Source organism: Panthera onca, chromosome B3 (assembly GCF_046562875.1).
Source record: "Panthera onca isolate mPanOnc1 chromosome B3, mPanOnc1 haplotype 2, whole genome shotgun sequence".
In the NCBI taxonomy this organism is placed as follows: domain Eukaryota; kingdom Metazoa; phylum Chordata; class Mammalia; order Carnivora; family Felidae; genus Panthera; species Panthera onca.
In genome coordinates this window covers 71,918,043-71,931,194 of record NC_138344.1, presented here as the reverse complement: position 1 = coordinate 71,931,194, position 13,152 = coordinate 71,918,043, and the positions used below count along the sequence as shown (strand labels likewise).

Below are 13,152 nucleotides of genomic sequence, written 5' to 3'. Positions count from 1 at the left end.
CAAAGACTTATTTTATTATAAAAAATACATTTGTTATTTCATTTTATGAATGCATATCAATGTATATTCATTTTCTGAACTATGGACATTCATGTTGTTTCCATTTTTTTGTCTTATGAATAACACTGCTATGAACATTCTGGTATAGGTCTCCTGGTACACATATGCAAAATTTTCTGCAAATTTTTTATCCAGAAGTAAAGTCTTACATTCAACTTTACTAGATAATGCCAAGCTTTCATCCAAAGTGACTGCATCATTCATACACCCATGGCAGTGGGTAAAGTGCCCTACCTTTGAAAAAAAAATTTTTTTTTTAAGCTGTCTTTCTTTCGAGAGAGACAGAGACAGCACGAGTGGGGAATGAGCAGAGAGAGATGGGGAGAGAGTGAATCCCAAGCAGGTGCCATGTTGTCAATGCAGAGACTGATGTGGGGCTTGAACTCACGAATTGTGAGATCATGACCTGAGCTAAAACCAAGAGTCAGACACTTAACCAACTGAGCCACCCAGGCACCCCTTTTTCTTAATGTTTATTTATTTATCTTGAGAAAGACAGTGAGAGCATGAGTAAGGGAGGGGTAGAGAGAGGGAGAGACAAAAAATCCCAAGCAGGCTCCACGCTGTCAGCGTAGAGCCCAATGAGGGGCTTGATCCCACAAACCACACCAACCATAAGATCATGACCTAAGCTGAAATCAAGAGTCAGACACTTAACTGGCTGAGGTGCCCCTGAAAATTTTTTATAGAAGTAAAATCAAGTGAAAATAAAATCAATAGTAGCTATGATTAAGACTGAGGGGTGGGAGAGTAGGAACAAAGTTAACAAAAATATCTTAAGGTGTGTGTGTAAGCTCTTGTGGGCTGTGCTATTTCATCTCAAGTCGCCCACCTCTGCTCAGTGAGACTGAAGGACTAATTACATGGATAGAGGAATGAAACCATTCATTTGTTCTCAGCTTTTGTTGTGGTGGCATTTAGCTTTACCTCCTAAATCCACACAGTAAAACTTTTATTATAAGAATTAAGGAATAAAATTTTAAGAAGATTGAGGAAAAGAGTTAAGAGCAAAGCAGTCACTATGAAGGCTAGCAAGCTGCCCCACAATGACAGACTGAACATTGTTTTAACTCTAAAAGGTTTCCATCTTCAGGCACTGAATTTACCTTTTGATGCTGGTACCATCAGAGGTGTCCGTCTATGTCTGTACTAGGTCCTTTGATGTATTGTCCTCAGGAGATATGATGTCGTATCAGTTCCCAAGATATAGGACATCCCACAGGACACTGAAATAAAGGAAAAGTCCAGTCAATTATATGCAACTTTAGGATGTCTTCTGTAGGCTGTACTTAGGTTGTAGGAGGAATTTATCAACATCTTCATGATGGTACAAGACACACTAGCATTTTGCGGGGATGGTGTTGACCACTCTTTACTAAAGAGTAAGACTAAGTGGTGCCTGGCTGTTTCAGTCAGTAGAGCATGTGGCTCTTGATCTCAGGGTTGTGAGTTCAAGCCCCACATTGGGAATAGAGATTACTTAAAATAAAATAAAATGAAAAAAACACTTTGGGGTGCCTGGCTTGCTCAGTTGGTAAAGCATGCAACTATTGACCTCAGGGTTGTGAATTCAAGCCCCATGTTGGGTATGGAGTATATTAAAAAAAAAAAAAGAGTAAGATTAAGCATTCAGTAATAATGATGTTACTTACTTAAAATGAAATCAATTTTTCTGATTATAGAATTGATGCATATCATTTAGGGTCATTTTTTTAAGTGTCTGCTCATCCTGCAAGCCAATGATCACTGCTTTCTCTAAGAAATAAGCCTCTGACCCCGGCCTCCTGACTCCATTTATAGGGATTGACCCTCCAGTAACCAGTTTATACTCTATGATCCAGTACCCATTGTCACTGTTCATTGGACTAGGGGTAGACAACTGACCAAACTGGGCCAATCAGATTCTCTTTCTCAGGTGGTTGGAAATGGGACCAAGAGAGTTAAATTAGCCTCTTTGGATGGCTAGAACTATTATGTCAACTTGCAAGTTCTGGTATGGCCATATTCTGCTCTGTAGCCTGAGACATAGCATGAGTGGGGGAGGGGCAGAGAGAGAGGGAGACCCAGAATTCCAAGTAGGCTCCAGGCTCTGAGCTGTCAGCACAGAGCCTGACGCAGGGCCAGAACTCACGGACTGCAAGATCATGACCTGAGCCGAAGTCGGATGCTCAACCGACTGAGCAACCCAGGTGCCCCCAGAGTGACCTTTATAAAACAATCCAGGTCATAGCATTTCCTGATTAAAATTCCCTAATGGATTTACCTTACAATTAAAATAAAATCTAAACTCCTTACCATGGCTGACACAGCCCTCCACTATCTAACCATCTTCCTATTTCTCAGATCCATACCTTGAACATGACCTCCTCTAGCAAACCACACTCCTGGACACTGGCCTCCCCTCTGCTCCCACAACTGTCCAGCTCCTTGCCCTAAGCCCTCTGTACTTTAGAGTAATGCTCTTTCCCTTGCTCTTTACATGGCTGTTTCCATCTCATCCTTTAGTCTCTCAGCATCTTTTCCTCTGCCAAGAGGACTTTCTATGACCTTCATAACTAAAGTGAGCACTTCCTCAGTTATAGTCTGTTGTGTGTCCCTGTTTATTTCCCTTGTAACACTTACCATACTCAAAACTACCTCCATCTTTTATATTTATTGTCTGTCTCCTCTCACTAAAATAGGAGGACGTTGAAGGCAGAAAATTGGTTTATTTTGTTTACCTCTATTTCCCAGTGCTCAAATAGCTCCTGGAACATAGAACATTTCTAATAAATATATGTTGAATAAATGAATAGATGAATGAGTAAACAGATCAAGAAAGAGAATGACACTGAGCGGCTGAGATAAGTCAAAAAGTCCTGGAAGCTTTCTGTTCTTGATTCTAGTCTTTTACAAGGCCAGTCTCTGTTCTTGCTCTTAGGTTCTGGAGGAGAGTCCAATGTCCTGTACAAAAAATACCCACTTTTTGCTGAAGCTAGCTTGACTTGTCAACTAAAGAGGCTTGTTACAAGCTTACTTTGAACAGAGAATTGTAATAGAGAAATTCTGTCACTGGGAGAGAATATTGATATTTGTTGATCTACTTTCCAAACAATTTAACTTGAACTGGATCATTCATATTCCATTCTGTAATGTTTCATTTTTTTAAAACCATAATAAGTGGAGAACATTTTTCTAATGACATATTTTTAAATGAATCTATACAGATTTTATAGCATGCCTATTTTAAAGAAACTAAACAATCACCCAAAAGTTGATGTGTTTTCACAAGTTAGACAATAATCCTAAGATCAGGACAGAATGGAAGCAATCAAGGAAACCATTTTGTTTTAAAGTAAATCTCACATTTAAGTAGCTTTTCAAGTTTGCTAAATTATCTCGTCTTCCCAGCCTCCTATTGTAGAGAAGTAACATGAAGGAAAAGGTGAGGTGACTGCATTAGAGCCCTTGTTCTCTGGACCTAAAGCCATTTGTAAAAATATAACTGTAGTGGAAGATGAAATGCTGTAGTTCTTGGGGCGACTGGGTGGCTCAGTCAGTTAAGCGGCCGACTTTGGCTCAGGTCATGATCTCGCGGTCCGTGAGTTCAAGCCCTGTGTCGGGCTCTGTGCTGACCGCTCAGAGCCTGGAGCCTGTTTCAGATTCTGTGTCTCCCTCTTGCTGACCCTCCCCTGTTCATGCTCTGTCTCTCTCTGTCTCAAAAGTAAATAAAAACGTTAAAAAAAATTTTTTAAAAATAAAAAAATTTAAAAAAATAATAAAAAAAAGAAATGCTGTAGTTCTTTACTGAGTTCAGAGAAGACTGTCCTCATTTATGATCATTCCAAAATACACCACCAAAGACTTATAGCATGGTGGATCAACTGAAAAGTACCAAAATTAAAGTAAAAGAAGCTCCAATAAAGAAACACGGGTTCTCAGAATGCAGTAAAGAAAACCCAGGAGAGATGGTCAGTAGAGGTGTGATTAAAGGAACATCCAAATCCAATGAAGTCACCAGAGTTAATCTCTCAGGAAAAACGGATTGGAGAGGAGATGTAAGTAAGGAGGGTTTATCAGTTGTTTGAACCCAATGGAATGAAAAACTAAAAGAATTCCCTTGAAGTAATATTCAGAATTGCAGTGCACTGGGACAAAGGTAGGGTGAGGGAGAACAAAGAATAACCCTTTAACAGTGATAGATGCATGAAGCCAGCTCGATGACGCCAGCAATTAAAATTAAACAGCCAGCTCCTCTACCTCTGATTTTATCCTCATCTCTGATTAAATTTGGAGGGAATGAACTGTAAATAGTGGCTATAATCAAAAGTGTAAGAATAAGAAAGACATGGATTCACATCTGTCCTTTATGTGTGACCAGGGACAAGTTAGTTAACCTCTTTCCTTAGCTTCCTTATCTATAAAACAGGGATGAAATACTAACCTCATGTGGTTACGAGGATCCACGAAGATGATACCTATAAAAAGGGAAGCATAATGGTTGGCATTTAGTACAGGCTCCGAATTAGTGAAATGCTAGCCGTTTTGTTGTGTCCACTGAACTAATCTCTGGCCAATTGGTAAGTGTACATTGTATTTATCTGTATATGTTAATGATTTATATGATGGTATATGTAATTTTCTTGCGTGTTGACTAATAGGAGTCAGTTTTCTATAGTGCTTATATATCATGTCTCTCCTCACTAGTCCATAAGCTCTTTTGAGGACACCGCTGTATACAGAGTACTTAATACAGTGCCTGGTACATGCAAATGTATAATAATTTTTCAGCAGATATTATGACATTGGATTGTAGCAGAAATTGTTTCCCTTTCTGAAATTGTTTTTAATAATTTCACGAAGTTTTGTATTAATTCCCTTCCATACTCAAGAACATAGTGAAGTGAAAGCCACAGTGGTGTCTCCCACTTGAGTAGGAGAGGGGAGGGATAAGAAAAATTCAAAAATCAAGTGAAAAATCTGCTCCAAGGAAAAAAATAATCTGCTCAAAGGAATGCCAGTATCATTTCAGTAGCAATAGGAAAAGATGCTGCAAAAACATTCCCCTCTTTTAAAAATTAATGCATTAACTAGGTCTGCATGACAAAATATAGAAGTAGGATTTTAACTAGTTCAAATTGAATATGGATTGGGAATCCAAGTCTTCTCACATTATAAGGGACTAACTTTAGCAGGCCCCAAATAGTCAAGTCCCTGAAATGGGGGCTGCAGTTGGGCTCCTTTGAGTTGAAAGTCTGGAGGAAGGAAGAGACAAATTATGAAAATACCTTTATTTAAGTTTATTTATTTAAGTAATCCCTACACCAGGGGCGCGTGGGTGGCTTAGTCGGTTAAGCATCTGACTTTGGCTCAGGTCATGATCTCATGGTTTGTGGGTTTGAGCCCCATGTCAGGTTCTGTGCTGACAGCTCAGAGCCTGGAGCCTGCTTCGGATTCTGTGTCTCCCTCTCTCTCTCTGCCCCTTCCCTACTTGCATTCTGTCTCTCTCTCTCTCTCTCTCTCTCTCTCTCAAAAATAAACATTAAAAAAAATGTTTAAGTAATCCCTACATCCAATGTGGGGCTTGAACTCACAATCCTGATACCAAGAGCCACATGCTCCTCTGACTGAGCCAGCCAGTGCCCCAATAGACTTTTATTTATTTTTTAATATTTATTTATTTTGAGAGAGAGAGAGAGAGCATGCATGCAAGAGCGGGAGAGACAGAAAAAGAGAGAATCCCGAGCCCAACTTGGAGCTCGATCTCACACACTGTGAGATGATGACCTGAGCTGAAATCAAGAGTTGGATGTTGGGGCACCTGGGTGGCTCAGTCAGTTAAGCGTCCAACTTCAGCTCAGGTCATGATCTCATGGTTTGTGAGTTCCAGCCCCACATCAGGCCCTGTGCTGACAGCTCCGAGCCTGGAGCCTGCTTCAGATTCTGTGTCTCCCTTTCTCTCTCCCCCTCCCCCACTCACACTTTGTCTCTCAAAAAGGAATAAATGTTTAAAAAAAAATTTAAAAAAAGAGTTGGATGCATAACCGACTGAGCCACATAGTCTCCACCACCTCCACAGACTCTTAAATACAATATTTTTACAGTGAGTGAGAGAACTCAGGAGGAGCTGATCTTTTACGTAAGAGGATAGAAACAAATGAGATGTGTAAGTATTGTGAAAGAAACTTGGAACAGAGATAAAGGGAGAAATGTACAGGCTCTGTAACTGTAGCATTTGTTGTATGAGTGCTCAGAAAAGATAACCAGAATTCCTGGAATTTGGATTGAACTTAATTTGACAAGTATTACCGTGTGCCCATTTTGTGTAGTTGCTACAGGGAGAAGAAAAATTGAGCTCTTGCTCTTAGGAGATGAATAATTGAGACAAAAAATGAGAAAAGTACACACTTAACTAAGGCAAAATATAAAAAGTCAATCAGAAGAACAAAGCAAAATGAGAATGTAAAGAAGATTGAGATTCCCATTTACTTGAAGGATCAGATAAAGCTTTGTGGAATGGGGATTGTTGGTGTCTGGGAGAGATTTTGGCAGGTAGAGATAGAGTATCCGACACACAGAGGGCACTCTGAATAGTGTCAGGGGCGAGCAAAGAGCAGGGTGGTCTTGGACAGTAGTGGGTAGCTGTGCTGAGCTGGAGAAAGAGAGCTGTGGGAATTTAAGTGAAAGGAGGCATAGTTTGGAAGACCTTGCATAGAAGTCAGAGGAGTTTTATTCATTCTGCAGACATTTGGCAGCAATTATATATTTTGAGCACAAGAGCAGTAGGGTTAGAGCTGTGGCAGAGCTTTAGGAAGATTTCTCTGGTATTAGTGACTTAGTGAGACTGGCAGAGGGGAGGAAAGGGATACTGCTGTGGTTCAGACAAGTGGCCTTGAAATAGGAAGGAGGATGGCAGGGGGATGGAAGAGTGGGATGGATCACAAAGACACTGAGGGAGGAGAAAGAAAAGTCTTGCCAACTAGTTAGATGTGGAATGGAGTCAAGAGGGTGATAGGATTAAAGATGACGTAGTGGGGCGCCTGGGTGGCGCAGTCGGTTAAGCGTCCGACTTCAGCCAGGTCACGATCTCACGGTCCGTGAGTTCGAGCCCCGCGTCGGGCTCTGGGCTGATGGCTCGGAGCCTGGAGCCTGTTTCCGATTCTGTGTCTCCCTCTCTCTCTGTCCCTCCCCCGTTCATGCTCTGTCTCTCTCTGTCCCAAAAATAAAATAAACGTTGAAAAAAAAAAAAAAAATTAAAAAAAAAAAAAAAAAAAAAAAAAAAGATGACGTAGTGACATGATGCCTGCATGCCTGGGAGACTGGCAGGATAATATCCAATGAATAAACTTATTTTACTGTTCTCAAAACTACACTAGGCAAAGAAATGGGAGACTATGTGTATTACATATAAACTTACAGTTCTTGGGCGCCTGAGTGGCTCAGTCAGTTAAGCATTCGACTTCAGCTCAGGTCATAATCTCACAGTCTGTGGGTTTGAGCCCCACATCGGGCTCTGTGCTGACAGCTCAGAGCCTGGAGCCTGCTTTGGATTCTGTGTTTCCCTCTCTCTCTCTGCCCCTCCCTTGCTCACACTCTGTCTCTGTCTGTCTCTCTGTCTCAAAAATAAATAAACATTAAAAAAAATTTTTTTTAACTTACAGTTCTTGCTTCCTCCAGAGAGTTCACTCCAAATTCTTTTCTGACTGTTCTGGTGTCCTCTGGTCCTCTAGAATCCTCTTGTCCTCCTGGCTCGTTAAGAGAGGAATTAATACAGTTCTGTTCAGCTATTAAGATATTAACCCTTTGTAGAACAGAGCTTGAAGGCTGTGCTTTTTCTCTATGCATGCTGTAGCTGAAGAAAGTATAGCTACCAGATTCTTTAACGTACCAGTTTCTCAACTAAAACCAAAACTGAAAACATTTATCTGATTTGAGATTAAACAGAAATTTGTTGGTATTGGGAAAATGATCTTTAAATCTCTTCCTAAAGGGCAACCGCAGTGGGAGAATTTCTGAATCCCTGAGATCTCTTTGAAGAGAACAAACCCTGCTCCATTGGTGGAATCAGTATCTGCTCAATCCACATATGCCATAAAGTAAAAGAATGTATATCTCCCATTTCAGTGTGATGATAGTTTCCAAACCAAACATTGGGCTGTGATTATGCAACAGAACTTGATATTTGAAAATAGATGTTCTTAAAAATTCTGCATGGGCGGTCATTGCATTCATACCATATATTAAGTGGTATACAGTCCCAATTGTCACATGAAATCCTCTCCTTCATGTACACTGTGTGTAGGCAATGGGAAATTCCATTCTGGTTACTGTCATGAAGTACAGGGATTCCCGAAAGAGTGAACTCATGATTAGTGGTCCTTGTGTAACTTCCCCTATATCCTATGAAGTAATTAATAATAAATTAAATTAAATTAAATTAAATTAAATTAAATTAAATTAAAAACGAAAGTGAGGGAGGAGCACCTGGGTGGCTCAATCAGTTAAGCATCTGACTTTGGCTCAGGTCATGATCACACAGTTGATGAGTGTGAGCCCATATGAGGCTCTGTGCTAGCAGCTCGGAGCCTGGAGCCTGCTTTGGATTCTGTGTCTCCCTCTCTCTCTGCCCCTCCCCTGCTCACACTCTGTCTCTCTCAAAAATAAACAAACATTAAAAAAATTTTTAATGAAAATGAGGGAGATAAATAGTAAGTATAGAGATAATCTAGAACAGGCGTGCCTGGGTGGCTCAGTAGGTTCAGCATCCAGCTCTTGGTTTCTGCTCAGGTCATGATCTCACTGTTCCTGAGTTCAAACCCCAAACTGGACTCTATGCTGACAGTGCTGGAGCCTGCTTGGGACTCTTTCTCTCCCTCCCTCTTTCTCTGCCCCTGCTCTGCTCTGTCTCTCTCTCAAAATAAATAAATAAACTAAAAAAAAAAAAAGAAATGATCTGGAACACACAAATTTCCCAGTGAAAATAAGAAAATCAACAATGTTTTCCCAGGTTTTAAGTGACAGAATTAAAAGCCGGCCTTTTCTGTACCTAAGATTGCTTCCTGCCCAAGCTATTTCACAATAAATCTTAGGTTTTCTCTCCTTTTTTGGATGATCTAACCAGAGATAATGCTGGGCAAAATTCTGAAGCAGGCCAAGTTTGTGTTTGGTGATTTTTCTCTTTTCTGTATCCCTGATTTTTGTTGTTTTTTAAAACATTTTCTCCTGCCCCTTTCAGGCAACCAGTTACCTCCTGCTTTTTTCCTTGATATCCTCATTACATCTTAGAGTGAATTTAGACCATTTGATATTTTTTTCACCAGGCTTAATGTACTTTTAAATGTGGAATGTGGGGCACATGGTGGCTCAGTCAGTTAAGCTTCTGACTTCAGCTCAGGTCATGATCTCGTGGGTCCTGAGTTTGAGCCCCGAATCGAGCTCTATGCTATGAGCTCACAGAGCTAAGCCCTCCTCAGATCCTCTGTCTCCCTCTCTCTTTGCCCCTCCCACACATGTTCTCTCTCTCTCTCTCTCTCTCTCTCTCTCAAAAATAAATAAATAAACATTAAAAAAAGTGGAATGTAAAGCCTTGTTGTTAAAGGAATCTCAGTCATCACAAAGGAGTTGGACAGACAACATTTTTCTCATTACAAAAGTACTGTGTCCATGGTAGACATGAACAGAAAAAGAAGAAACTGAAACATACTAATAATCCTATCACCCAAAGATAATCATTGTTATCACTTTAGTTTGTATATGTATAAAAGTATACATTATATTTAAAATAAAAATAGGATCTTTTTTAATATTTAAAAAATTCTAACTGCAATAAAATACACATAAAATTTACAGTCTTAACTGTTTTTAAAGGTACAGTTCAATAGTGTTAAATAATGTTAAAAAACAAAATTTGAGTAAATTTTGAAGATCTTACTTATGAGGCGCCTGGGTGGCTCAAGTCCATTGAGCATCCAACTTCAGCTCAGGTCAGGTCATGACCTCGCAGTTCATGGGTTTGAGCCCTGCGTCGGGCATGCTGCTGTCAGTGCAAAGCCTGCTTCATATCCTCTGTCTCCCTCTCTGCTCCTCTCCTGTGCTCTCTCTCAAAAAGAAATTTTTTAAAAAATATATCTATTTCATAGATGAAAATATGAACGCACTGTCCTGTTAATTTGCATTTCTTTGCTCTTTAATGTGAACTTTAAAAGTATTATTACTGTTTATTTCTTTTTTAAAATATTTTTTTGAGTATACCGACACAAAATGTTACATTAGTTTCAACGATACAACATAGTGATTCAACATCTCTATACCTTATGTTTACAAGTATAGCTACCATCTGTCATCATGCAAGGCTATTACAATACCATTAACTACATTCCCTAATTCCCTATGTTGCACCTTCTTTTCATGTGACTTACTCATTCCATAACTGGAAACCTTCTTCTCAGAATTCCCTTCCCCCATTTAACCCATCCCTCCTATTTTATGTTTAAGAGTCCCTGATGTATTAAGGATACTAAATTTTTGCACATTTCTGCTTGGGTTATTTATTTCTGTTTTAAGTGTAAGCATTTTGAAACAGATTTAAGAATGTATTCTTTAAAAGCACGGAGGGGCGCCTGGGTGGCTCAGTTAGTCAAGCGTTGGACTTTGGCTCAGGTCATGATTTCACAGTTCATGAGTTCCAGCCCCATTGGGGCTGTCTGCTGTCAGCACGGAACCTGCTTTGGATCCTTGGTCCCCTTCTCTCTCTGCCCCTCCCTTCTTTATTCTTTCTCTCTCACTCTCTCTCAAAAATAAACATTAATAAAAATAAAATCATGGAAAAGTTTTATGTACTAGATCTATGCTGTTCAAAACGGTACTCACTAAGCCACATGTGCTTATTAGGTACTTGGAAGTGTAGCTAATGTGACTAAGGGAATAAATCTTTAATGTTGTTTCCCTTTTTCCTTCCAGTTTCAAAAAATAACTTTATTGAGGTATAGTTTACACATGGCTACTTCATATGTAAAATACGATGTTTTTAAAACAATTTTTAAAAAATATTTATTTTTGACAGAGAAAGAGTGCGAGTTGAGGAGGGAAAGAGAGAGAGGGAGACACAGAATCCAGAGCAGACTCCAGAAGCTCTGAGCTGTCAGCACAGAGCCCGACGAGGGGCTCAAACGCATGGACTACGAGATTATGAAAAGTAAGATGCACAACCGACTGAGCCACCCAGGTGCCCCTACTTTATATTTAAATTCAAAGGGCACCTCACTGGCTCAGTCAGAAGAGCATGCAATTCTTGATCTCAGGATCTACTCCCCTGTTGGGAGTAGAGACTATTTACTTACATACATATATAAATAAGCTTTAATTTTAATTTTGAAAACTGATACATGATTCAGTTATCAGAAACCTTACTCACACAGGCTTTATTTTACTTTTTTTTTTTTTTCAATGTTTTTTATTTATTTTTGGGACAGAGAGAGACAGAGCATGAACGGGGGAGGGGCAGAGAGAGAGGGAGACACAGAATCGGAAACAGGCTCCAGGCTCCGAGCCATCAGCCCAGAGCCCGACGCGGGGCTCGAACTCACGGACCGCGAGATCGTGACCTGGCTGAAGTCGGACGCTTAACCGACTGCGCCACCCAGGCGCCCCTATTTTACTTTTTTAGAAAAAATCTTTTAAATTTTTTTGTCTTTTGAGAGAGAGTGAGTGTGAGCGCACAAGCAGGGGAAGAGCAGAGAGAGGACGAGAGGGAATCCTAAGCAGGCTCCAGGCTGTCAGCACAGAGCCTGATGCATGCCTTGATCTCATGAACTGTGAAAGTATGACCTGAGCTGAAATCAAGAGTTGGATGCTTAACCAACTGAACCACCCAGATGCCCCACTTACTCATTGTTTCTTTTAAGTAGGCTTCACACTCAACATGGGGCTCCAACTCACAACCCTGAGAATAAAAGTGGGATGCTCTACTGGCTAAGCCAGCCAGGCACCCCACGCACACCCTTTTAAGTCTTTCTTTTTCTTTCGAGGACTCAAATAAAAGGGAAGGGAGTTTTGCCAATTTAAAAATTGAATTACTTCATTTTTTGATGTTGGATTGTATAAATTGTTTATATATTTTGGACACTAACCCAAACCAGATATGTCATTTGCAAACATCTTCTCCCATTCAGGAGACTGTATTTTATTGATTGTTTCCTTCACTGTGAAGAAGCCTTTTATTTTGATATAGTCCTAATAGTTTATTTTTGCTTTTGTTTCCCTTGCCTCAGGAGACAGATCTAGAAAGAAGTTGGTATAGTCAATGTCAAAGAGGCAGTTGCCTATGTTCTCCTCTAGGATATTTATGGTTCGAGGTCTCACATTTAGGCCTTTAACCCATTTTGAGTTTATTTTTGTGTATGGTGTAAGGAAGTGGTCCAGTTGCATTCTTTTGCATTTAGCTGTCCAGTTTTCTCAACACCGTTTAAGAAACAGTCTTCTTCCCATTGCATATTCTTGCCTGCTTTGTTGAAGATTAATTGACCATATAATTGTGGGTTTATTTCTAGGCTTTCTACTCTGTTCTATTGATCTAAGTGTCTATTTTCGTGCCAGTACCATACTATTTTGATTACTACAGTTTTGTAATGTAACTTAAAGAATAAGATTGTGATACCTCCACTTTGTTTTTCTAGATTGCTTTTGTTACCACAAAAACAGACACTCAGATCAATAGAACAGAATAGAGAACCCAGAAATGGACCCACAAACATATGGCCAACTAATTGTTGACAAAGCAAGAAAGAACATCCAATGGAATAAAGACAGTCTCTTCAGCAAGTGGTTCTCGGAAAACTGGACAGTGACATGCAGAAAAATGAACCTGGACCACTTTCTTACACCATACACAAAAATAAACTCAAAATAGATGAAAGACCTAAATGTAAGACAGGAAGCCATAAAAATCCTCAAGGAGAAAGCAGGCAAAAACCTCTCTGACCTTGGCTGCAGCAACTTCTTACTCAACATGTCTCCAGAGGCAAGGGAAACAAAAGAAAAATGAACTATTGGGACCACATCAAAATAAAAAGCTTCTGCACAGTGAGGGAAACAATCAGCAAAACTAAAAGGCAA

At 39.9% G+C, this 13,152-nt stretch overlaps 1 protein-coding gene across 1 annotated transcript in view; it reads right to left on the bottom strand.

Annotated features, from left to right (window-relative positions):
* Nucleotides 1-1,257, bottom strand: part of RPGRIP1 (RPGR interacting protein 1) — an 81,235-nt gene extending 79,978 nt beyond the window's left edge. The window contains exon 1 of the mRNA XM_060619171.3: nucleotides 1,167-1,257. Within this exon, the coding sequence (XP_060475154.3) occupies nucleotides 1,167-1,185 (19 nt within the window). The 5' untranslated portion in view covers nucleotides 1,186-1,257. The remainder of the gene's footprint in view (nucleotides 1-1,166) is intronic.
* Between the last annotated feature and the right edge of the window lie 11,895 nt (nucleotides 1,258-13,152).